We start from the raw sequence: 26481 nt of genomic DNA on the forward strand, positions 1-26481 counted from the left end.
AGCTATATCAAGCTTGGCTGAATTATAGATCAGATCGTACGCGCCAGCAGAGGAAATTGTTTGTGAGAACCAGACAATAGAGGAACTACGATACACACTATCTGCAGGATAGATCAGTCAAAATGGCTAGTTCTTTGCCCTTTCGGGACATCAACGTTCATGCCTCAACATCGCATTACGCATTCACATCACCATCTTCACCCTCAGCACCAACACTTGTAGTTGATCGACCAACGGGAGATATACGACTCAACGATGGAGCACTTCTGGGAGGAAAGCGTGTCTCCAGTATTGCTGGTATCTTGGGCATGATAAAACTACGACTGGGTATTTACAATGCCACATTATACAGGAGTTGGAACTGATTTCTTCCTAGATAAGTACATTATTGTAATTACAAAGGCACAACCTATTGGAAGACTGAAGGGGCATATGGTATTTAAAATCATCACAACCGAATTTCTACCTCTCCGAGAACGAGCGCTTCGAGACCAAGACGAAGACACCTACCTAAACCTCCTTAAGATCTTCATCAAGTCTGCACCGATGTACTTTTCGTATTCTTCCGACATTACCAACACTTTTCAGAGACAATCGCAACACGACAAATCAGCTCCTCTATGGAAGCGAGCAGACGATCGATTCTTTTGGAATAAATTCATACAATCTGATTTAATAGATTTCCGAACTTCTGGTTCTCGACATCAACATGGACAACAACCGGCGGCGGATCCATATATCTTGCCAGTTATGTTTGGAATGTTTGAGATTGTTCACACTCAAATCAAGTCTACTCCATTGACATTTATCTTGGTTACACGAAGATCCAGATACCGAGCTGGAACTAGATACTTTTCTCGAGGTGTGGATGAGGATGGGCATGTTTCGAACTTCAATGAAACGGAACAAATCATCATTTTGAATGATAATGGCAGTGGGCTTGGTGGATTTGCCGGAGGTGCTGGAATGAAAAATGGCAAAGTTGGAGGATCAGGCGACAAGGAGATGCAGATATTGTCATATGTACAAACCAGAGGGAGTGTCCCAGTATTTTGGGCAGAAGTCAACACTTTACATTATACACCAAAACTTCAGATTCGAGGAGTAGAAAGCGCCGTCCCTGCCGCTAGAGCACATTTCGATGAGCAAGTCCGAATTTACGGAGACAACTATTTGGTAAATTTGGTAAACCAGAAGGGACGTGAGCAGCGGGTAAAAGAAGCATATGAACAGATGGTAAAGATTCTGGTTTCGGCGCCAACTGAAAGCAGACAAAATGATCAAATTACAGATGAGAAATTCCGGGTCGTTGAGTCAAGTGGGAAGAGACAAGAGATGGACAGACTGCACTACGTATATTTCGATTTCCACAACGAAACCAAAGGATTGAAATGGCACCGAGCACAATTACTACTTGACCAACTTAACTCTGCCCTTGAAGCACAACAATATTTCCGTGGAATTGATATGCCAGCTGATATCGATGGCCGTCTCGAAGTTCGCAACCACCAAACTAGCGTTGTTCGCACAAACTGCATGGACTGCCTTGACAGAACAAATGTTGTTCAAAGCATGCTTGGTCGATGGACCCTCAATCGGCAACTAACGGATCTTGGTGTTCTTACTCGTGGCGAGACCTTTACAACAGCCGACCCCGAGTTTGAAGTTCTTTTCCGTAAACTTTGGGCCGACAACGCTGATGTCGTCTCTAAATCCTATTCTGGAACCGGCGCTCTCAAAACAGATTTCACAAGGACAGGTGTGAGGACCAAAGCTGGTGCTCTTCAAGATCTTCAAAATTCTATTACGCGTTACGTGAGAAATAACTTCCTAGATGGACCTAAGCAGGATTCATTTGATCTATTCCTAGGCTATTATCTTCCTAGCAACGCAAATATTGGCTCTCATCTTATCACTGCCGATAGGAGACCATTACTCATTCAAAGCATCCCTTATATCCTTGCCTTCAGTATCTTTTTTGTCTTTGTTGGCCTCTTCACTCCTCGTCTACCCAATGCTGCTGTATTACCGTTGAGAATTTGGGTTATGGTTTGGTTGGTAGTAGGAGCATGGTGTGCTAATTTCGTTTATGGCAACGGAATGCTATATGTATGTTCTTCTTTCGTCTTCTATTTCCCTTTCTCTGATACCCCTGATGCTTCACTTCATCATCTCCTGATTTCGCTCGACCACTTCTACTAACACTTTCTCTACAGGTCAATTGGCCCAAGCTCAATCCTCGCCCCTGGGCAATAGAAGGCTATAATGAAGCAATAAGCAACGCACGCAAAGACAAATTAGTCGGTGGGCTAGTAACAACTAAGCACGAGCGTGGATTAAGCACAGCTCGTTACGCGAATGCCGAAGAAGGAAAAAAGAGAATCGAGTAGATTTCTTTTCGTGGTGTTATTGTTTTTCTATTCCCCTTTCTCTTACCTAGAATGCTTAAAATCGCATGCAAGATCTTTAATTGCCTGTCTGAGATTTTTATTGCTGATGCGTGTGATTTCATTTTCTTTATCATCTGGTTTGTTCGGGGGCGCGAGTGGATGTAGAGTAGAATGAGCAGTGATTGTTATATATGGGAAAATATTTGATAACGTGGGTGGGCGTGGTTTTAGATCGGAAAAGATGTTGAATTTGATCCAGGAGGAGGATGACCGGTACTGGATGGAATTGGGAAAGGACTGGGTGGAAGCAAATGGAAAGGGAAAGGGAATGGGGCTAAAGTAAACTAAGTGTAACTCTATAGTATAGATATTGTATGAGGATTTTGGTTTTTACCATTGTGCTGTTCTTGATTTTATGTGTTGCAGTTTATAGTGTTGTTTACTGGGTGAGGCCAGCGTTTGATGATGCATTTTCTTAGATTCTGCGGGAAAGGCAGCGTGTAGAGGTTTTTGCGGAAGGGGTCTTGTATGGCGTATGGATTCTAGGGGTCGGTATTAGGATAGGCTATATGGTGACATGGCACATGTTTTATAGTAGTATCAGGGAAAGGACTTTCGGATGCCGGGTGAGAGGGGTAGGGAGATGGGGGATACTATCTGTTGAACTCGGATCATTTATAGGTTGGAAGGTGGTCATGCAGGATGGTCGGTGTTTGAGAAACTGTTCATGTCATTGTGATATTAGATTGTACTCTGAGCGCCGAAATCTTCTATTGAATCGAGATTCTCTACATCGTTTGAGATGCCAGAACATACCTTTTGTATATTTCATGCGGGGGATACTGATTAGGATCTCGGGCTGTGGTCATGGTTCATTCAACAGGAGTCTCTGTAGCATTCTCGCTCGTCGATAGGACTTCAGAATCATATTTTCTTGTTGGCTGTAAACTAATGTCAAGCTGGCACTACCTGCTGCACATCGGACGCTCGCATGATGATAATGATGATGTGCAGGATAGACTTGCATTGCAGAATGACTGAAACTTCCAGCGGTGAATAGCATCGATTGAGATATCTAGAAAATCTAGTTTTCTTCCCAGTAGCTGGTTGATTCGAGATCTTGTATTTTGATATAGTATATGATGAAGGAGCCCTTAGATAACTTCGGCCACAAGATGCCATTACTTATCTCTTGATTCAACCTTGATAAATCGTGAATGGGGCCGACATACTTCCCGATAATGATACGATAATGCATTGCTGGATTCCATAATCAAGTTTTGCATTAAAACCTAGTACCCAGCAATACGCCGGCAGGCTGGTGGCAGGAAATATGAAGCTGCTGTATAGGTAACTCGCATATCCCCGTTGGCATTACTGTTAATATTATCCTCAACCTCAATATCATTTCTCATGCTGTGAGATTCTATAATAAGTATACTAAATTACTTATTAATTAATATCTTATTAATTAAGAGATATATTGATGACTAATATATGTATGATGTGATTTTATATTATATTATTATATTTCTTATTAAATAATGAAATAGAATAAGATAGAATTAAATAGAAGATTATTAATAAAACAAACTAAATTGATTGGTTGTATTTTTTCCTTTATGATATAAAATGATTCTATAAGATTCGATTTAAATCGATCTTATTTATAAGCATAGAAACTACTAGAATTTCATTATAAACTATATAAACCTAGGATATTCTTTAAAGAAAATCTAGAAAAAAGTAAGCAAATTCAATTTAATCAAGCTCTTTCTTATAATTTGACTTCAATTCAACTTATATATTATATATTCGATTTATTCTAAAAGCTAAAGTGACTAAGTTTTTTATTAATATTATTTTAGAACTAACCTTTAAATTATATAAATGAATATTTAATAGGTGAATTGAATTCTATTATTCTTTGTTCGTAATAATATAAACATTTCTCTGTTCATGTGAAAGATTGTAAAAGCATTTTGTTGGAGGTAATTTCTAGAATATAATAATAATAATATTCTAGTAATAGTGGAAGACTTAGTCACTTTAGCTTGAAGGACAAATCGAATATAATATAAGAGTTAAATTGAAGACAAATTATAAGAGAGCTTGATTGAGCTGAATTTGTTTGCTTTTTCTAGGTTTTCTTTAAAGAATATCCTAGGTTTATATAGTTTATAATGAAATTCTAGTAGTTTCTATGCTTATAAATAAGATCGATTTAAATCGAATCTTATAGAATCATTTTATATCATAAAGGAAAAAATACAACCAATCAATTTAGTCAATCTATTAACAATCTTCCATATGATTCCATCTCATTCTATTTTATTATAAATCAATTTGATAAGAGATATAGCTATATTATAATATAATAATATAATTCTATAATATAAAATCATATTATACATATATTATTAATTCATATATAGCTTGATTAGTAAGATATTAATAAGTGATTTAGTATACTTATCATAGAATCTCACACATTTAATTGTTTACTTTCGGGTTTCAATCTGATAATACTTTCATCTAGTGAATCTTGACACCTTTTCCCACGCCTTAAGTGATTTTTTGATTATTTAAGCTTCTGAAACTTCTCCCACCACTCACCAACTTAGACTTTTTGGAATTGACGGAAGATCAGCAAGTCCGCAACTCCCGAGTTTTTCTATTCATTCCTCTTGAAGGTTAGGTCTAGAATAATAATAATAATAATAATATTCTAGTGTTAGTGGAAGACTTAGTCACTTTTAATTTTAGAGATAAATCGAGTGTATGATATGATAGTAGAATTGAAGTTAAATTATAAAGAGTTTAATTGAATTAACTTTACTTACTTTTATCTAGACTTTTTTTAAAGAATAACTTAGATTTTAATAGTTTATAATGAAATTCTAATAGTTTCCTTACTTATAAATAAGATAGATTTAAATCGAATCTTATAGAATCATTTATATTATAAAAAGAAAGTACAATTAATCAATTTAATTCGTTTTATTAATAATCTTCTATACGATTCTACCTTATTCTATGTTATTATAAATCAATCTAATAAGAAATATAATAATATAATAATATAATAATATAATAATATAATAATATAATAATATAATAATATAATAACATAACGTGTTTTATTAGTGTACGATGTTACGACGGGTAACATTGGATCACGTGATGAATGCCATGTGACAGGACGTTGGAACCTTTGGAGCTTAGGATCCAAGGAGCCAGGAGCCTTTGGAGCTTAGGATCCAAGGGATCCAAGTAGGACAGAACTATAGGCTCCATAAAGCAGGAAGGTCTATATAAAGAAATGAGTTTCATTATAATGTAGAGCTTCGTGCTCAAGAACAATTATTAGTTTTATTACTATAGTTACGAGAATTGCAACTAGTTATTAACCTTATTGAATTCCTACTTGAAATCTAGTCTAAACCATTTTGAGAGATCTCTAGCCACTTCTACGTGACCCTAGAGGCAGCTCCCGTAACATACGAATCATATTAGTATGCGGGTCACTTATTTTACATATAAAATTCGTCTGTGTGTAACCGTGCACTTTCTTTATTTATGGATATAATTTTCTGAAAATTTTAAAAATCTGATTAGTTTTGGGAAATTCGAATTTATAAAGTTGTTATTATAAAAATAGTTTTTTTGTAACGAAAATCGTGACAATTTCCTTTTTTTTTATAGAAAATAATGAAATTATTTTATAAAAATTAGATCAATAAAGAATCTAGATTTCAATTATTTTTTAAAATCTTTTATTCATGAAAATAATGATTAGTTATTAAAATATTAATATTTTAAAAAGCTTGATTTAGATGGTTTTCGAAATGATCCGCATACTAATATGACCCGCACACTGATAAAACACGTTAATTTTATAATATAAAATCATATCATACATGTATTAGTCATCAATATATCTCTTCATTCATAAGATATCAATAAGTGATTTAGTATACTTATAACTTATAGCATCTCACAATTCCATCTCCAACCTACTCAATATGCCGTGGTGCCACCCTTGCGACCGCTGGTTCGCCAGTGATCGTAGCTACAACCAACACGTTGAGAACAGCAATACTCACCGTGAAGATCAATACGAACCCAGTGATGAAGAGCCTGAATTTGAATGTCTTGGTTGCGACAATTGGTATTGGACCAACATGGCTCGTGAAGAGCATCACGTCCGTGAACATGGCCATCGTTATTGCCAGCCATGCAAACGCATGTTTCGTAATGAAAACAACTTGATGCAGGTAAGCTATCAATCAGAACCCTGGTAGAATCTATCCTGGAGAAAAGAAATCTAATTCTACCAGCACTTGCATTCCCGAATCCACCAAGGAGCGTCCATCGAATGCCCATTCTGCACCACCCAATATCCAACCGCCTCAGCACTCATCATCCACCTCGAATCCGGTCGCTGTCCTTCTGGTTCGAATCGTCAGAAAATCAATGCCGAGATTCGCCGCCTGGATCGCGATCACGTCATCACTACCCGTCTGATCGAGTATCCTTCATCCTCCTCCACCAACATTGCTACCAACCGCTCTTGGAACGGTTCTCAATTTGAATGTGCTTTATGTTATCGGGGATTCAATACTCTACAAGGATTGAGTAGCCATCTGAAAAGCCCCGTTCATCAGCAGAAAATGTACAAGTGCCCAGGTGCAAGATGCGGAAAGGAGTTTATTGCGTTAAGTGGGTTGGTGCAACATGTCGAGAGTGAGAGTTGTGGCGCCATGAGGTTTTCCAAGGTACAGAGTACGGCGAGGGGTGGAGTTGGTAGAATGGTGAGAAGGATGATTGGAAACTAAAGACTGCGAAATAGGCGTTATTAGCGGATATCAAGTTGGGGGCATGAGATTTACATAATTTCTTGCTGGAGATGATACAAGATGAGAGACCTTTTATCAACTATGCAAACGCGATAGAAATTCTGATGCTTTGAGAGTTGGGAAATGTGGAAATGATATGACTAGATATTTTGGTATTATGAGTCAACATGACTTACTAATGTAACCTATGTCCAAGAATGGCTCCGTGGAAAAATACCCGGAGATAATAGCAATGAAATTGACATACTGTCATCAAAAAGCTCTCACCATACATTGCCATTGCTCGTGCAAACAATCTTGAACTTCAGTAGCTAAGCAAATGAGAACTTCTTTAACCGAAGTTGAAGATCTTTGCCTGATAGGTTAGAGGTTAGTCGACATATCAAGAGTCTCTGAAGAAGTATATCTAGCCTCTTTTTTGAATGTTTTTTTCTCGGTGCTCTCTGCATCGTATTACTATCCCATTGAGAATACATACCATGCCTTATTGCTTGTTTTTGCAACATAAATATATATCGTATTGGCGTTGAGTGTGTTGTTTCTCGCGAGATGAAGCGCTCTCGTGTGGAGTGGTCACTATCTCGTGACTGTTGAGACTGTATCTATGTTTGTGCAAGAGATTGAGGCCAATTCCAACCTTACGACTGTTGCTAATGAGCTTTTATAAGTACAATAGCACGAGTAGTCCTTAAAAGTGCGAGAGTCATTTCAAATATCTCGAACAAATATCAGTAAATAGCAATTAGTTCCAAAGAATATCAATTTACATGGTCACATGACGGTCATAGGATAGGACAGACAGGATGATGATAACAGTACCAAGTCAGTGTTTGTGTCAGATTTCTCTGCTGTCGAACTCTCAGTGACTCAAGATCTGATAGTATACGAAAACCGGAAGAATGATGTAAGATTACAAAGGTTATTCGAGTACTCGACAGGTCTCTCTCAATCATCATACTATTTCATTACACAGGCTACTAATTATCTTGCATGTCAAAGAATCGTGGGAATCAGGAGTGAGTACAAATTCAGATCTGCGCTTTTGATTCAAATTTCAACTATGAGTTGATTCTTTTCTCAATGTCTTATGCTTTTCTAATACAATGCCCCGGTCAAGTGACTTCCGAGATGGAAACATTCCACAATCCCACGCGATGCATAATATACACAGGGGGTACAATATAGAACAGCGATAAATAGACGTAGCATGCACTGTACAGCATGACTACCACTAGTTACCAGCCACTCCAACAAATAGAACTATATACAACATGTGGCAGTGTACATGTAAGACCCATTCTACATAACCTCCAAAGCCATCACAACCCTGGAAAATGCGGGGTGGTTCTCAACCACTCAAATTAGCTGTTTAGGCATCCAGGCCCGAAAAGCCTAGCTGCCACGTAGATACTTCGAGGAAGTCTAAAAAGAATTCGATCTCCTCATCGTGCGGTCTCTTGAACTCATATCACAGCCCCAATTTCATTTATATCGTGGCTTTACCCAGTCTTTCTTCCCGAAAATAGGATGTATGATAACTTCTGAGACTATTGAAGATTCGGCCCTTTTTCACCCCTTGCCACTCGAAGTGCGTTGGGGGTAATCGTCATTGTGCTGATTGTCGTCATTTTTTGTGGTATCGATTTTTTGCAATAATGTATTATTTTGAGGGATCTACATTCAACCGCCAAGGTAGCTGCGTCTTCGCATTTCGGCTTCTCTGATGATCTCGGCAGAGAGACTTAGACTCGGTGCTAAATGGGCATATCTTTCGATTTCCATGACGACGTCATTGATTATACCGTCGATTGTATCGTGGATGACGAGTGAATTGATGATCGCGGAAAGGGAGGGGGACATTGTGGCGCCCATTACGAGAAGCGTTTGCGAGACAATACTGAGCGCACCTTGCCAGAGATATGGCATGTGACCTGCATGGCTGAAAATGGGGTTAGCTAGACTATCGCGGTGAGATAAGGAAGAGAATGAACTTACTGTGCGCTGATATGCTCTAGTTGTCTAATGGAAGCTTCAAGGCATTTCCGGCAATTTTCTCGAACTGATGGATCCATGGCTGCTTGTTCATTATCCATTACCGCAAGAATATATGGCCTGAAAATAATTGTCCGGCAAGCAAAGTACCGCAGTCTTAACACGGTTTGAACCGGATCCGCAAGAGGGCTTCGGGTATATGAGAACTGTAATGGTAGAGGTAGACTCTCATACCACTGTGATAGTTGAAAATCAAGCTCGGCCACAACAGGCTCTAAGCTTGACGTCGAAGCCATCGAATCCTTCGAGTAAATGAGTTGACTAACGCGGTTCAATAACCGACGTAGAGCAATCTCGGCCAAGAAGTACCAAAGCTCATCGCGACCCACTCCATCTTCATCTTCTTGCTCGAAACCTCCTGGAAGTCCTACTACTTCTTCATATTGAACTATCCCAGAATGTGGTAAATCTAACTCGGCCAACAGATCGCTCTCAAATAACAAGGAATTCCAATAAACTCGCTCGCATAGTTCTCTTTGTCTTACTGGTATCCTTCCAGGCGCGCTTAAGAGAAGTTGAAGCTTTGTACTCGTACTACTTAATAAGGTCCATGCTTCCAATGGCCTTACAAGGTAAAATAAGTATGCAGAAGCAAGAACCGTGCACTGAGCAGATAATACCGTGTTTCTCGTCATCAAACTTGGAAGAAGTGCCCAAGCAGCTGCAAAATATGGAAGCCCGGGAGGATCTTCAGAACTAACTGCTCTGGATATGCTCCCACTGCAACTGGCTTGACCCAATGCCAACACTAAAAGCACAATACAGCTTTCCGGGCCCTCGCGAAAACCATTGGAAAGAGCGACGCGGTAATGATTCGTCCAATTGAAAGGATTGACACATGCATACCACACATTCACTTTGGCAAAGAATGCTTCGATATATGCAGAGGTGTTTGATAGATCTAAGCATGGCGCTTTGGACAAAGCAAGTGGCTCTCTGGCCATTTCGAGCTGAAGAAGAATTTGGGGATCGTAAGGCCGTGATACTAAATCGCGGATTAAAGGCCATTGGAGCAAGTGTAGTGCAGCGTTTGTGTGAATTTTTGGCATCGTGGAGATATTGGTGGGGATAGCCCACGTGCCAAGACCTGTGGCAGGTAACATAGAGACAAAGCCTCCACCAGTTGCCATTAGTAGATCCTCACCGCTGGTTGTGGTTCCTCCATTGATAGACGGCGATCCGGTTGAAAGGGCAAGATTGGATGTTTGGCCGATCAAGGTCGATTGAAGTAACCCTTCGATCCGAGTAAGATGCTCTAATATCAGTTTATCTCCAGCATCGAGTTTGATTCCCGGTTCACGATAAATGCACTCGGCACCTAATTCTGTGCAAAGTTTGCATTTGGGCTTGGTGCCATCACATCGTGATTTTCGAGATCGACATATCTCGCACTAGATTTTTATTAGAGGTGTTGTTGTGGTCCAAAATAGAATACTCACAGCTATAGTAGCTCTTCGTCTGGGGTAGTCGATGCCAGCATCGGTACTCCTTCTTTTTAAGGGATTGATTCCATCATCACTGTTTCCATTCTGATTCCCATTTCCATTTCCATTTCTATTTTGGTTTTGATTATGGTTTTGTCTGCTTTGTAATGCATTTGTGATAGATTCTCTATCTGCGGAAGATTGTGATAAATTTCTGGCTTTTTGTGCGGATCCCAAGATACCCTCGCGGGAAAACGTCGCGATACGACGGCCATTTGGTGATTTCAGAGAGGTTGGAGATGTCAAATCGCTGGTAGTTACGATAGAAAGTTGAGGTGAGGCAATATCGATATCGAATTTGTCCCGAGACATTGAGAAATGTCTAATGCTTCCCGAGGTAGAGTTGGGAGAATTTTCTTGAGATGAGATTGACATTGCGTTGATGTAAGGCATGTAGGTGTTGGTTCATGAAATTTGTCTTGGCATGGGTGATGTTGGGGTAAGACGAAGGGTTTTTGAAGATAAGGGTTTTCATAGAAAATCAGAGTTCAAAAAAGATTTTATGTGCAACCCCAGCTCGGCTCTTAGAGTGCGAATGTTAAGGCTTTTGTTGATTTGGCTTATACTATCTCCTTACGAAAGCATTATTGATTACGTGCCGCGTGAACACGCTTATGGCTATACAACCAGAGGCGTGAGCGGCGTCCTGCAATGGCCGGTAGAGGACGATTCGCGGCATGGATTGGCATATCAGACGATATGCTTAGGTGTGTCTGCAAATATCACAGCTTTCCATCAACTTGACCCCTGTGAATGGTTATGCAGGTTCAGAATCAGAATATAAAAATCTGGGGTTCGGTAAAAAGCAACCGGCCGAATGGAGAAGGAATTGATCCCAGAATTTGTCGAAAAATATATTAAGGCTGGCTACTGCATAGTAAAGGAGAGAATGGAGCTGGCGGGGTGTTGCAGAGGTAAGATTCCTTGTGAGATGGATCACATTGCAGAGTGCTTCTACTTTGCATATAAAAATATGGGGAAATGACCAAAGTTGTACAAGATCCGGTCAAGGCAGAAAGGGTATGAAAGGAGCGTAGGATGGGATGCCCAAAGTGTGTCCCAATAATCGATGGTGGCTTTGATTCCATACGTTGGTTGTATTGTGCATAATGGATTGGTTTGATATCACCACATAAGGGGGTGTTGTAGTCAAGAAAAACAATCGTATATGTGGATAACGTGTTACGGAGACCTAATCTCCGTAAGCCAAAAGCAGGTGAGAAATGGGAGTCTTGATTGGATTTGCAAGACGACGTGCATAAGCGAGAATGACAAGGGGGTGTATTGATTGTACCTGACTCAAACAGTCAAGGGTCACTCGGGCCCTTATGTAAGCAAAGTTTAATCTTAATCCATTGAGTGCTTGAGATAGAGTGAAAATAAATTCTATTGATGCAGCGCCAATCTATCTTTTCACACACACAAAATTGAGGAAATGAAGGATATCGCCAATCTTGCGAACATAAAGTTTAATCCATTCTTTGTATTCAGCCTATTTCACAATCATTCCCGAAGTCTGGGGAAATCATGACGCGAAGCGGGGTTAAATCGCCGCACATTCTTTTATAGGATGTCTGCTGTGCGAATATCTTCATCGCCGCGATAACCATATTCGATATCCGATATTCCATGGCAAGTGGAATGTATCGAGCTATCTCTAGAGACGAGATATGATATACGTGCATATGAGGTTTGGAGAATTCCTACTTGGCGATACTAAAATTAAAGAATCGGTTGGCAAGAGACACACAGGTAGCTCGATCTTTAGGGGCTACAATCCGATGCACAAAGTATCCACCAAGCTACTTGCCGGAAAGATATTGCTACTAGGATTCAACTCTTCAGTTACCTCGGGCACAACACTTGACTCGTCAATTGGTCTAAGAGAGTTCTACCAAACAAAAAAAGCAAAATTTCCTAGCTGTCTTGTGGATGTCATCTTAGCATCCTAAATTAATTTCATCCGGTAAGCATCTCATCACAATATGCAAAGTTCCATTGAAGCGCACAATTTGCCCAAGCACCCAACTGGATTGCAATAATGAACATATTAAAGTTTTGATCTTGCACAAGTATCTTCGTATCACCACCATCTCACATGGAGACCCACCCATCATTGAATAAAGTATAACCGCTTGCATAGTGCCGAGATATGCGATACACCCCTCGAAGTCTCCAATATACTTAGTGGCGCTTGCCACAAGATAATCCGTGGGTCTGTCAAAGAACATGTGGTCGGTTGTTCCGATGTATAATTGGATTTCGGATATCAATATAAACATGGGGCGCTCTCGGAATTGTTCGGTACCAAGATACATACGACTCTATCCGTGCAGGAATCTATTGGCATATGATAGACACGATCGGCCTCCGAGACGAAACTAGAAGCAATCTATGCAAACATCAATCTTATAGCTTGGGGACATACCATCAAGTGTGGTAGAATTTGTAGTCGTCAACTCCGCCACCTCAAATTCGGTCAATCATATCACCAGAGCAGAGATCTTTCTCCTTGAAGCATACGGGATCTTCGCAAAATTGATCTGCCATTTGACCGAGTCCTTGTACGTATGGCCGATCTAATGCGGAAATACAGTCAGCATGGCGCCATTGTAAGATGTCCCTGGAATTTGATCTAATCGCAGACCTTGAGATCTATTCAAGTACGATGCGAAGACCCTTATGAGTAATAACGGGCCTGATATCTGTTGCTTGGGTGGCCAGGCACCGACTCGAGAAGTTTGAAATCACGGACGAGGGTGGTATAGATCGGTAGGCCTCTAGTCTTGATTAAGTATTGGTGTGTGTTGATTTTTGATTTGACTTCGAATTCCAAAATACTCATGTGTATGAAAGGGTAGTATGTGGGATGGGAGTAATATTCCTTCCAAGGACGACGGTAGTATTTGCCACTCGGAGAAATGTGTCTAGGTCGAGTGATTGACGATTTCCTATCAGATGAATCACATTGGCTGGCTCAATATGAAGTACGCTTCTAGTGGAGTGAGATACGCAGATGCTGAATCATATTTTTACCTAGCAAGGCCTTTCTTATTGCATTATTTTACATCATTTTCGGTAGTATTAGTGTCGTAAAGCTTCCCTGTCATACAATAGCATCAATATATCGGAGCAACTGACTCAAAATGTTCTCAAAAATCACAGCGACGCTAGGGTCTTTCAATAACATGATTTGCTACGAGCACTGACATATTTTCTGGTACGTCAGTGTGCTCTAGATGCATAGCGGCCCCCTCTGATAGTGAGTTGGTTTGAGTTTAAATGCCAGGGCACTAGCTTTGCATGTTCTGCACTGAAGTCATTCCATTAGGTCATTCAATAGCGGACAACTTTTAGCTAACCAAGGTTGAAATATAGTGGAGAGCCGAACTAGAAAAAGCAGCCGTGCATTATGCGAACGTCCTGACAGAATGAGGGGGTGGCGTACCATAAAACCCACATAATTCTAGCAATAATGCCCGGGGAGAATGCTTTCTAGGATGCCCGGGCAAATAGCGAACCTGAACTATATCACAAAGCAATATCTTGCCGAGCTAGCAAAGACAGTCGGAGTCGGGGCCGTCCTGAAGATCTCGACGATCTGAGAGGATGAGGACATTACACACAGGGTTGGTCTATCATTCCCTACCCCTCTGCCCCTATGTTACAGCAATCTAAATATTTGATACTCGCGAAAGTATTAGATTGTCAGACCAAGCATAACGCGCGTTGGTATGGCTTCTGCAAAGACGAAAAGAGGCGTAACACATATTGTGGCTTGACATCCGAAACGCGCGGGAATAATATTGGCGAATCGGCATGCTGGATATGAGTACGATCTCTTTGTACCACGTTTGTTACTAGTAGATCCCCAGGTTTCGGCAGTGATAGCAGTAATAATATAGGGCACTGAAGCCTGGGATTTTCCCCACAATCAATAGCAGGAGAGCCCGGAACAAATCATCCAAATCTCCACTGATCCCATCTAGGCCATACGAGACGCGTCGAGAAGAGCTTGCACCTGCTTAGCTTTGTTCTTCATGCAAACATGCGAGAGAAACGCTGAGAGTCAACATGAGATTAAGATGTCACGGGAATGTTTTGTATTTTTGCAATCGTCAACCGACGACTAACAAAGAAGAGACCGCAGATAATACAACTATAATTAATAAGAACCCTTTACTATCAGCCCGTGACAGGAAACTTTTTTAGGGCGAAAATAAAGGTACAACCTTTAGACAATATGAAGTTCTACGCCCTGTCGATCCACAAGAAATTGAGAACACCAGCAAGCTCGATGATATCATGTACTCCGGAGGGATCAAAGGGTACACCTGCGGATTTCCTTCTTGGGAGCTCTTTGCGAGACGACAAACTCCCTAATTGGTATTCCGAAGAATGAGATGTATCGATGGGAACTAGCAAGCATGGTTTACATCATAACATAGCATCGCTTTTTTCATCTAGCAAAACAAATAGTAACATGATACGTCGTATGTCATCAGAGGAATCACGAGGCATATAGCACCAAGTAACGCGTAGTCACGTCTAAACTCTCTATCACATAAAAGCCATATCCAAACTTTGGTAACATTTCTTAATGGTTGAAAACGTTTCTATGATATGACAAAGCCGATCATAACCTGCCACTTTCAGCACCCAATGACTCGCAAAATGGAGGATTTCCTGCAAGAATGGGGGCGTGAATTGTCAGACATGCAATGGATGTTGATGGAGTACAGAGATCGTACATTGCATTCTGTCGCATTTTAGGTGGAGGGGACAATTTAACAAAGGAAATTTGACAGGTTGAAATACTTGTATAAATAACCCTTGAAGAAACCAAGCAGGCAACGAGCAGGTTAAGCATGAAAGCGAAGTTCGGAGCTTAAGGTTAAAGTAAGGTTAATTATGGGGAATATGTCAGCCTATTGATTGGCTATTGAAAGAAGAGGTGGAATCGTATCAGTAATCCAATGACCCACCAAAATAGTCTTTTCTTGATGAAGATGTGAATCACAAGAAGGCAGAACAGAAAGATAAATTGAACAACGTATAGTCCCAGTAAACGCTAGTGATGTGGTGTATATGTACCCCGCATTTCCCCAGGAACACATTTTCTCTGTACTCTGTACCACCAGCATACATCCGCAAGTGACACAAATACAATATAAAAACGAGGCATTTCTGGGGTACATCTTCTGTGATACCCGTGGACCGTTCTGTTGATTTCCTGGAATTCTCGTCTGCAAGCCCTCGGTTCAAACGTGGTAATGTGTGAGGTGAGTAATAAGGTTGCGTTCATCTGCACCCTAGTCTCATCCTGGTTTCTTCATCCCCATGGCGGTGATTGCCGGCCGGGGTTGTACCTAAGTTTCTTTTCGATGCATGGTGTAGGTACGCGACGGAAATGCTCCAGGGGATAACAGGGGTGTGCGGAGAGTGGAGTGGAGGGATGTTAAGGTTAAGGCTACATAAATAGCCTGAGAATTTTATCCGGACGACTTGCCTTCTTTCTTACTTACTATCTGATTTTTCCTTGCTAGCTTTTGCTTGGGGGTGGTTTCTTCGATGTACCTTCGTGGCATGACCGTACACGTGATGGTTAGCGCTGAGAATATACAAACCTACTTGATGAGGTACTCGGGCCTCGGGCTTGGCACTGTAAGATTGATGGGTATCCGAAGTGGGGGATGTATGTATGTACCTTGGTAGCTTTTATAGAGGCTCTTGTTGTTAACTAGGTGCATCAGAGAATGTAACCCAAATTCATTCAGTCACAAGACGTCGAATTTTGAAGAGAGGAAAGAGGGTGGGGCCACGGAGGTTAGTTTGTGGCGGTAATTTCGTCGATAAGTGAGGAATGGTTGACACTTCATCTGATATTTAGTGCTGTCGCTCATAGCCTTTTTTTCTGGTAGTTGTCAGATAATTTCTAGGCGATACCACTCCTGGAAGTTTGTCAATGAAACGCCGGGGCCAACTATTGCCAGGACTTTTGCATTTTGTGTGTAGGAGATTGAAGCAAGATTGGCAGGAGAGTAATCTCACTGTGCCTATCAGTGGCGAGGGAACGAATATATCGGGATGGTGATCGGTACCGGCAGACTGGGAAAAAGCCGTTGACGGTTGAGAACGGAAGGTAGCAAGCAACTGTTGGCCAAAACTTCGGCAACATGGGGCTAGTTAGGTCAACCATAAATTTGATATTTCGGGAGAGAAGCATACTTCAACACCGTGTTCTCCAGCTTCTCATTTTAGTAACAGATGATCGCATAGATATCAGATGTGGCCTCTGTACACGAGTTGTTGACAGGGCCAGCACACGAGCAGGTGCATTCTCGATATGGGCTGGAAATACTAAATAAGGTGACGTATATGAGAAAGAAAACACGCGGTCGCAAGTGCACCGAGACTTAGGATTCGTACTGGTAGGATGATCTTTGTGTGAAGGTGGCAATGAGATTTGCTGTCGAATTAAGGGTTTTCCTATTAGAATTCCATATTATCATTTGAGTAGTAGTAATGCAGCGAGATAAACCATGCTTTAAGACCAGGGGAAACTGTGTTGTGGATATGGAGTACCAAACCAGGCTTGCAGGACACACGAGCATCTGTTGGATATGTGATGTGCCTGAATAGATGCGTTCCCGACCCTACCAGAGGGTGGTAGTATCATATCTCGAGCTTAACATCAACCTGATGTCTAAGTCAAGCGAAAAAAGAAAAACAATGAAAGTACCAGTGATGAGTTATTCCTGGTGCCAAAGAAGGTAAGCCAGATTTCATCTTTCAGACACCACTGCGAAAGAATACAGGAAGAACCTCAATTGCAGCAAAGGTGAACGAGTGGACCGTCTTCCATCACCTCACTCTCACTCTCACTCTCACTCGAGAGTGATGAAATCTGCTAGCATCTGAAGAAACGATTCTAGAATACGCTAAAATTAACAATAAAACCTTAAAGCATCTCAAAACTAGATCTGCTCGGTGCCAGGAGCTTACAGTTGCCCCTCATCCCACGCTCACAATCACGGGTCGGACTTCATAGGAACCAGAAAAATCTTTCATTTCGCCTACTCTCTACTTCTTTTCACCCAGAAGCACACTTTCCATATTGGCAAAGAATAGTAAAGCACTCCAAGTTGATACTCGCAACTTTAGTCGCTGAGCGCCTTTGCAGCAACTTGTTATGGTATGCCCAATAGAGAAATTCAGCACCTAAAACAAGCCAGATCTTTTCATTCTATGTTATGAGGACCGCGGGGCTTCTTAAAATAGATTATTTCTCTTAAAGCTCACCTATATGCATAGGAGAGTCTGCAGTTGAGCTTCAACAGCATATATGGCACTGAGCAGTTTGCAGGATGTTGGAGATATCATATTTATCTGTTTCGGGGCGTATTGTGGTTCATTACTTGAGGGATTTTGAATGTTCATACTGATGCAGCACGCAAGAGCTCAAGATATTAGTTTGTGCGTTGATTATCACATGACCAAGAGTGAGTCACATGATAAATCCAATCCTCAATTGAATCATCTTTCAGACATCAACCTACTCTTTGAATGCATATTCGGTTCTGATATAAGATTATACAGTAAACTAGAAAGCTTTTTGATGCGTTTCAATTTTTTTTTTCTTTCTAGGTGAAGTTCCTAAGTCGCTTCTTTTTCTTACTTCCCAAACACCATCTCCTCATTCATCATCTGCAACTTTGAAAACTACAACTTGTTACCATAAAAATCCATTCTCCTCGCCATGAGATCCTTTGTCAGTTCTCCTATCATATAGATTCTCGAGAAGTAAAGAGCGATTCTTGTTTGGGAGCACCTTCTATTTTGATCCAGTCGTAGGCTTCACATTCTCTCAGAATCCGAAATCCAAAACATATGTCTCAAATTCACCTTTCTACACCTTTTTTCGTAGAAGACAAGGGAAAATACCTCCTCCCAGGTCCCACATATATTCAATGAAGGGACTGTGATTATTATTCATAATACAATTTTCATCTCTCTCACGAAGTTGCGCATTTCTGATACAACATTCATACCGTCCGTCTATCGAGAACTCAGCCATTAATCCGCGATCCAAGAGCCATCTCAATCACGCAAATAATTGGAAAATCCACCGATATCGATATCAACGGAAGTCATGTCGCAAAGTAAGAGTGATTTCAGTCTGGGAGACATTTGCTAATGCGCTGCAGCCAGTATCAAGAACCTAGCTTCTCGAGACCGAAAGCAAGAACAGTGCAATGTCGAAGTTTCAACTCGACAACGGGTCGAGAATATCACACGAAATAAAGTAATGTGGCAAAAAAATATACTTCCTGGGGGTCGAGTCGACTGGGTTATAGTTGGTTTTAGTGCACCAGTACTCATCGAGAAGAAGGTTGACGTGCAAGTTGGCGCCAGAGAGATTTTCGCAGAACAGAATGAGAAGGATTCTGAACGTCTTATTGTTGCCGCGGTCCCGATCGAGCTATCAAGCACAATCAAAAATGGTGAACTAGATCTGCTTACTGGAAAGGGAGATTCAAGAGAGGTGGGTAAAGATAAGGCGGGGAAAACGGGAGCAATCATCATGAAGGTTGTCACCAAAGAATTCATCACTCTCGAGAACAATAATACATCTGGGCACAGTTGCGAAGCAATAAAGTCTAGAGATACCTTTGGGAACCATGAGGAGTCTGAAGAGAAAATGACTCTTTTAGAAAAAGGAGGCAAACCGGTACCATTTGAAGGCAGAAGCGACGACAAAGCTCCACCCACGATAGGTGAACTCTTCAAGCCTCAAAATTATACAAGCTCGGTGGCGTCCCATAGTTTGCCTAGCGTATCCGGAAGAAGAAGTAGAGACCTTGGAAGGGAGCGTAGAGATTCACATTTGAGAATGCCGAGCAATCAAGAGTCAAGAGCCACACGGTCAACTTTAAGCCCAAAAAGACGACTCAGCGATCCTCAGTCACGAGCTTCATCAATCACGTCAACATCAGCGAGGAGACCACATCCTGCCGAAATCTTAAAATCATTCCGAAGCAGTGTATTTACGAGTTCGAATAGTCTCGGAGCGGTGTACTCTCCTATCTTCAATACAAAAAACTCGAAGGCACGCCTCACTACCTCAGTCTTGCCAAGAGACAACCAATCCATACCGAGAAGACCCAAAACGACAATCACTGTCGCTTCAAGAATGATAACACATGCTTTGGGTATACGAGCGGTTCCTAGAGTGCTAGAATCCAAGGTAGAATCTAACTAGACTTTCTTTTTGCATGAAGCAATATATGGAGGGGTCTGAAAAGGTTCAAAAAACTTGTTGATATTGCATGGACTACAATCATGTTAGCGTTGGATGTTCTTTCTCTTTCCAGTCTAAAGTTTTACAGGCAACTTCCTCAAACCAAAGGATCTATCATTCATGGAAGATAGATCTGTCAAATAGAGCAAGAATAATTATTACCATTTGACACAACCTTTCTGTTCTAAAATGCACTAAAATGATGAACGTTATCAATGTGTCCTGTTTCTATTTCTCTTTCTCACAACCCACCACCATCAATTAATTTATCTTTCTACGCGCATATATCTAATTGTCTATTTTATAATTTCGTCTTTTGCTGGCATTCGAAATCTGTTATTTATCTTTACTTTAACCACAGTCCAAATTCCCACCAAGCAATATTCTTTATTAGTCAAGACTTCAATTCCAGCATCAGTAATAGCAACTCCGACATCGAATATACACATATGACAGATAGCAACTGTAGTGCTCATAAATCTGGAACTTTAATACCCCGTCCCGATGTCAGATAAAGACCAGAAAATGGCAAGGTTTGACATGGCATGCTCAGCACTTTTTTATGGTATACAAATAGACGGATCCGGGGAAGAAGGTTAAGACGCCGCCAGTTGATTGCCTCTTCGGAACTCCAAATTCGAGATGATTCTGGATGGTCTTATGATTTGTCTTGGGATAAGGGTGAAGAGACTAGAGCTCTTCAAGATATTGAGAAAAGGAAATTCCGAGGAAATTTTAGCAGAAAATTTGCCCAAGGGAAAGTAAATAGAAAAAAGGACTTCAGTGGAATTCACTCAAGTTCGAAGGGCCTCAGAGAAGGAATTTGCGGGAAAATATTGACCTAGGTATTAAGATCTATAAAGACGCATTTGATCTGTCTTAGGATGATAGAATTTAAGAAAATACGATGGTACTTCGGATTATGTATGATATGGAAGTTAACATTGCTGAATATGCTGCATGTCCCTTATATAGCCTTCTACGCATAAAATTGGTGTAAAGATGAACCTCGTTGACATCTCCAAAAAGCTTCATGTGCTCACAGGAAAAAGGAAAATACTGTTCTGAGACTATAAAGCTATCTGAGATGTTATGGAGATATTAGGGAGGAGATGATGAAATGTTCGAAAACATCCCTTTGCTTCATCTTCACCCCCTTACACAAAGAAGTGTGATGTGATATACGGTTGAAGTACTCAAAGAACTCCTATATTTCAGGGCTGATGGCTATTCTATCGAGTGTGAAGTTTTGAAATACCTCGATTTCGAGACAATCTCTTTCTGCGCGACCGATAAACGCCCGATTAACTTTGAGGTAGTAAAACATCAATGTTTCCGATAGTTAATGAGGAATTGAAGAATTCAGAATCTTCAGTTTCTATCAAGGCAGCTAAGGATCCTCGAAGCGACCTCCTAAGCTGTCCAACAGTGGCAGCCCTTCCTCCAACGCCGCAGATAGATATGTGTGTCTCTCAAATTTACGTCTTCGTGGCTGCGCTCAAACACTTTATCTTCGAATACCTGTATTTGCGGAATAATCCCACACCACACACTTTCTGTAGACTCAATCAATTTCGGGCCTCTTCAAATGCAAAGAGAGATACAGAATGGTATGTTGGGCTCTCAAATCAATGCCAATGCAAATAGGGGGCCCATACATGGCTAGAGGAATTTATCTATGATATCATCACTCAAAACCTCAAAATAAACAGATTAAAACATCCCGAGCACTACAGTAACTACGCCAAAAAAATACAGGAGGGCAAATTTAAAACTCCCCTTCATGTGATTTCTAGTATGTATCTAAAGTTTATCACCAAAAGGTGCTTCGGTGAACAAACCAGACCCATAGGCATGATCCTACTCCAGCCATTTACCTTGAAGTGCATACATTACACGACTCTACCTTTTCATAAGATGACTGGGGATTCCGGGTAGTCATGTGCAGCTTATCAGACATGACAATTATGGATTTGACAGATTATCTTGTGAAAGTGCTTCGTAAAAGAGTGGACGGACTTATTCGACACTCGATGAATAGATGAAGAGTGCATAGAGTTTGTAGATGAGGGAGTCGATTAATTCCAGCTGGGCGTGTCACGTTTTTGTAAGTCTACAATGAATTCTGTCCAATGTTTCGTGTATGCCATTGATAGAATAAGGTATTTTAGAGTATAACGCGGATTGATTAGAAGTTAATGAGGGCGCTGCCTTGCGTTTTGTTCATTTTGCGTAGAGTTTAAGATAGAATCATACGGGCGTATGAGCATATCAGCGAGTTCCTGTGTAATTAGAATTAGTTGAAGTAACAGCCAATGAGAATAGTATTTGGTGAAATCAAATCATTTTCTTCTGGTAGAATAGATGTTTGTATGTAGGTAGTATTGTGGACGCTGAATGAACAACAATGTGAAGGGATGGGAGAACTTCGGGACTTGTTATTTAGGGGATTCTCGGTTCGAGTGACCGCCTTGAGTTTAATTGTTTATGCAAAAATGAGCATCCAGACAGTTCGAATTATCTTATGGGGGATGATAAAGATCAATTCTTTTAAAAAGAACTTTTTATGACAGAGGTGATGTTTGTCAGTGCATGAGGCTGAGAGCGGGATAAAATCTGGGGGGTGCAAGGCTGCGACTGGAATAATGAGATAAGCTGAAGATGGGAGGGCGGTACATGTATGGACTGGAGAATGTCGCAAGTAAGGAATGACGATTTAATTACTAGGTAGTTCAATCATCACATATAGAGTTGATACAGTGGACGACATATATTCAGAGAGTTATTGAAGATTATATTTAGATACATATGATAAAACAAAAACGCGTTAATACCTCAGGTCTCCCAGCAGCCAAACCTTTCCAAATCATTCTACGAGAAATAAATTGCATGTATGTATGAACGTGGTAAGTCCCCCTCACAGATAGACTCTGCCTTGAGCACATTGAAGTTCACTTCAATCTGCAACAAGCAACACCTGATGATTCAAACAGAGAGATATGGAAGATCTTCAACTGCAAGAATCGATGGTACTTGAAGCTGTGGCTCCCCGACTATGTTTGAATAACTTTGCTTCCCAGTCGCAATAACTTTGCTATGAGAATGTTAATATCCATTTTTGATCTGCATTAAGTATCATGCTGTGAGACTCAGGAAGTAATAATGGGATATTACTGTGAGGATCCATGGTACTTGATGAGTTGGAAGGAAAGGAAGAGAAAGGAAAGGAAAGAAGAAGATGAGAAGGGAAGTGGTCTGATTTTGATCTGCTTTTCCTACGCTAGAGAAGATTGGGAATTATGCCGCTTTGGAAATCTATTTGATCTGGCGCACTTTTGGTGATTTCAGGTTTCCCACAAAATATATCAACAAATCGAAAGCTTCCTCCTCTTCCTCTTTCTTCTTCATCTTCATCTTCTTCTTCAATCTTTATAGAAGGGACGACTTCTCGACCCTACTATACAGAAGATGATGGGAGGACGGAGCACAGCGCCTTTAACTCGATTGCCATATGTGCTCCGTCCTCTCAACGCGAAGATAATCCAAATAGGTATGTGAGATCGAAGACTTCAACTTTATTCCATCACAGGCATCTACAAATCATCATATATCTCTTAGATACTTAATGTAGATCGAGAGGATGCCTTACTAACAATGAATTCTGCTTCAGCGACAGACTTTCTCATCGTTCAAAAAAACAAAAAAACAAGGAGAGGCAGGGCACCCATAAGTCCCTGACCTCTCAAAGTGAAACAAATACAAAAAGGTATGCGAGATCGAACCCTTGTTCAGACTTATTCTCTCTGCCTTCAATTCAGCAACATCATACTTCATCAGTATGATCTATCATCCACTGAATGTAGGTACCTGCCAAGAGTCATTTACTGACGATAGGATTTATCTTAGAACTCTTCGCCTCCTCACGATATTTTCAACAAAATCGGAGAGGACGGAGCACAGGAAATTCATCTTCCAGTCACATCAAAACGATCCACACCCACGTCCATGGTGTGCTGTGCTCCGTCCTCTCAAAGTGAAACAAATACAATACGGTTTGTGAAGAAAAAAAAACTTCCCCACGCACACTTGTTGTTTACCATCATCATCTTTGACCAATCAGTCAACCTGAAAGTAATCATATGCTAACACTCTATTTTCTTCAGATTCTTAAACAGATGAGGGAGCGGGACAAGAGCGGCCCACCTCGGTCTTACCCACTGCAGGTGGTGCCAAGACTATCGGCAGGCATGTTCATCCCATCTCTCCCAATTCATGCTGAGAACTTTACTAACCATGTGCATCCACAGGTAATCAAACAACTGAAATGACGCCATTATATGACAAACCATGGCGGAGTGGGGGCTGGTTCTCTATAATCGAAGAGAAGCAATTTCTCACCAAATGGAGAACTGGCTCCTGCTCCTGCCTAGCCTAACCCACAGGCTTTGAGCGTATCGATGAAAATCATCAGTCACTTGTGACTGATGATTGAAGTCACCAGAAGCGGCTCTCCGAGTGCCAGCTGTCAACTTCGATTTAAAACCTTGGTAGCATCGAATTGCAGCCTGTTGCTCAGAGTGAGAACAGTGCTTATGGAAAGAGGAGGTCTGCTGGGAAATCTAGTGGTGGTGTGTGCTGTGCGAGTTTCAGGTAAGTTTCCTCTTTCTGCTCAAATGAAGCCGACGCTTGCTGACTCTGTTTATTGATAGATCAAGAGTTGATAGGGAGAAGAAGTTGCGGGGAGATATGGTGGTGGTGTGGCGGTGGGGGATTTAAGTAAGCTTCTTTTGTTTTTCGTTTCTCACCTTGAGTTGATTTTAGAAATGGATCATGCTGACTAAATTATCAGTGGGTTGTCGGATGACTGAAACGAAGAAGTCTGCGGGGAAATATGGTGGTGGAGTGGTGGAGGACACCTCAAGTAAGTCTTTCTCTTGTCCATCCGTCCTTCTTCCTTCTTACTTTCTATCCACTTGATTCAATTTTATGTTCCTGGCAGGACTAACCTATTCAAGCTGAAGACAATGGAGGATCCTGGCACCAGCGATCCTGAAGTCGAGCCACCCCAAAAGACCCGAACTCCACTTCCAAGTCCAGGTCAATAGAACTCCATGCTCACATCCGATCTTTGCTAACGTGATAAAATAGCAGACAATAAAATATGGCCAATCAACAATCATCCACTCCTCACCCAGGTTGTGACCTGCGTGGTCTAATCAGGAGTAAGTGATATTCATCTCCCACATTTCAAAAGAACTAGCTGACGAACTTAGGACTCCAAGATGTAGGGGTCTATTCGAAAATTCCTTCTTGTGCCGAATCCTAGGCTCTGTGTTCTTTCTCTGTTCGAGCTCCCTTTCAGCGGAAAATGAGGCCGTAATCGCACGATAGAGATTCAACCGCGAGAGAACAGAGAAAGAACACAGAGCCTCGAAAACCATGGTGCTCTGGCTACTTGCCATGCACAAACTGAGTGTTGGGGGTCCGGTTTGTTCTTACCATAACGATTATGCCCGTGGTCGAAGAACAAAAATCCAACCAAATCCAAATTACAAAACAGACCCTCAGCACTCAGCACCGCAAGATAACAACCGCCCTCTACCAATGACTTCTCGACGTCAGTCCCGGAGCAACTCGATAGCACCACCCAGGAAACTTCAACCTAAGTAGCAGCAGCATTCAAGTACCACCGGCTATGGTTCTTGCTAACATTCTGAACAAGTAAGTTGTCCTTCCATAAACATCACAATCAGAGTGAAGACTAACCTCACCATTAGATATTACACCAACCAGAAGAGCATGGTGGAAATAAAGATGGCGGTTTCATTTGGATAAAGATCGGTGGTGATAGACAGTGTATTAGTTATTAGTGCTATGTAATAATAAATTCTTTTCTCTCTAGCCGTCTCCGGACGTGCCTCTGTCGATGTGAATTCTCAGAGCTGTGATTGTGAGGTGGGAAGACTCCAAGGTGTTGGTCTTAAAGTCAGTATGCCCCAGGTATGTCGAGATCTTCCATCATCTTTTTTCAACCTTTGCTAACGGCTCTTTTCTGCAGATCGATCTTAGTCTTCCGAGCTTCTCGTCTCCATTTTGGGAAGATGGACCACGATCAAGATTGAACTGTGTACTGCTGTTTCAGCGATCCTAGAAAGATTACAGCTGGCGCCGTCTTCGAAGACCCCGCGGTCCAAATTCCCCGAACTGTAAGCCATTCATCTGTTATCATGAGCAAACCATTTCTGACACTACTAGTAGCGCTCCAAATTCTTGCGTAAGATTCTGAATACCAACACTGCGAGATGAAGCTCCTCCGTTGGTTCATCCATGGGAGTGAACCGACTCAAATGGCTCAATCTTGAAGTGAAGTCCACACCACACAAGTCAGTGGGCAA

The 26481-nt window shown here is 41.2% G+C and overlaps 6 protein-coding genes across 6 annotated transcripts; 5 read left to right on the forward strand and 1 right to left on the reverse strand.

Annotated features, from left to right (window-relative positions):
• Nucleotides 1-122: 122 nt before the first annotated feature.
• On the forward strand, nucleotides 123-2390 carry EAF01_000375 (uncharacterized protein; the record flags this gene model as incomplete). The annotated part of the gene is made up of 3 exons (XM_038908625.1): nucleotides 123-327; nucleotides 377-2109; nucleotides 2217-2390. 3 exons carry the CDS (start codon nucleotides 123-125, stop codon nucleotides 2388-2390), a joined length of 2112 nt encoding a protein of 703 aa, XP_038775531.1.
• A 3893-nt stretch (nucleotides 2391-6283) lies between these two features.
• Nucleotides 6284-7507, forward strand: EAF01_000376 (uncharacterized protein). The gene is made up of 2 exons (XM_038908626.1): nucleotides 6284-6667; nucleotides 6731-7507. Exons 1-2 carry the CDS (start codon nucleotides 6416-6418, stop codon nucleotides 7226-7228), a joined length of 750 nt encoding a protein of 249 aa, XP_038775532.1. The 5' UTR covers nucleotides 6284-6415; the 3' UTR covers nucleotides 7229-7507.
• Nucleotides 7508-8275: 768 nt separating this feature from the next.
• EAF01_000377 (uncharacterized protein) lies at nucleotides 8276-11837 on the reverse strand. The gene is made up of 3 exons (XM_038908627.1): nucleotides 10741-11837; nucleotides 9245-10692; nucleotides 8276-9188 (listed from the first exon to the last, which is right to left on the reverse strand). Exons 1-3 carry the CDS (start codon nucleotides 11176-11178, stop codon nucleotides 8930-8932), a joined length of 2145 nt encoding a protein of 714 aa, XP_038775533.1. The 5' UTR covers nucleotides 11179-11837; the 3' UTR covers nucleotides 8276-8929.
• Nucleotides 11838-18538: 6701 nt separating this feature from the next.
• EAF01_000378 (uncharacterized protein) lies at nucleotides 18539-20227 on the forward strand. Its single transcript, XM_038908628.1, has 2 exons — nucleotides 18539-18947; nucleotides 18993-20227. The coding sequence occupies exons 1-2, from the start codon at nucleotides 18938-18940 to the stop codon at nucleotides 20045-20047; spliced, it is 1065 nt and encodes a 354-aa protein (XP_038775534.1). The 5' UTR covers nucleotides 18539-18937; the 3' UTR covers nucleotides 20048-20227.
• Nucleotides 20228-21415: 1188 nt separating this feature from the next.
• EAF01_000379 (uncharacterized protein) lies at nucleotides 21416-22024 on the forward strand (the record flags this gene model as incomplete). The annotated part of the gene is made up of 2 exons (XM_038908629.1): nucleotides 21416-21700; nucleotides 21734-22024. The coding sequence occupies 2 exons, from the start codon at nucleotides 21416-21418 to the stop codon at nucleotides 22022-22024; spliced, it is 576 nt and encodes a 191-aa protein (XP_038775535.1).
• Nucleotides 22025-25525: 3501 nt separating this feature from the next.
• Nucleotides 25526-26296, forward strand: EAF01_000380 (uncharacterized protein; the record flags this gene model as incomplete). The annotated part of the gene is made up of 3 exons (XM_038908630.1): nucleotides 25526-25703; nucleotides 25989-26086; nucleotides 26156-26296. 3 exons carry the CDS (start codon nucleotides 25526-25528, stop codon nucleotides 26294-26296), a joined length of 417 nt encoding a protein of 138 aa, XP_038775536.1.
• Between the last annotated feature and the right edge of the window lie 185 nt (nucleotides 26297-26481).

The sequence above is a fragment of the Botrytis porri genome, assembly GCF_014898465.1.
Source record: "Botrytis porri strain MUCL 3234 chromosome Unknown BPOR_001, whole genome shotgun sequence".
NCBI classification, from domain to species: domain Eukaryota; kingdom Fungi; phylum Ascomycota; class Leotiomycetes; order Helotiales; family Sclerotiniaceae; genus Botrytis; species Botrytis porri.

Excerpts from the sequence above, each read along its gene's own strand:
- EAF01_000376 (XM_038908626.1), top strand. The coding sequence starts at position 6,416 with ATGCCGTGGTGCCACCCTTGCGACCGCTGGTTCGCCAGTGATCGTAGC. Across the intron at positions 6,668-6,730 it reads ATGAAAACAACTTGATGCAG|CACTTGCATTCCCGAATCCA; the intron begins GTAAGCTATCAA and ends TAATTCTACCAG.
- EAF01_000377 (XM_038908627.1), bottom strand. The coding sequence starts at position 11,178 with ATGCCTTACATCAACGCAATGTCAATCTCATCTCAAGAAAATTCTCCC. Across the intron at positions 10,693-10,740 it reads GACGAAGAGCTACTATAGCT|TGCGAGATATGTCGATCTCG; the intron begins GTGAGTATTCTA and ends ATAAAAATCTAG. Across the intron at positions 9,189-9,244 it reads CTAGAGCATATCAGCGCACA|CCATGCAGGTCACATGCCAT; the intron begins GTAAGTTCATTC and ends CCCCATTTTCAG.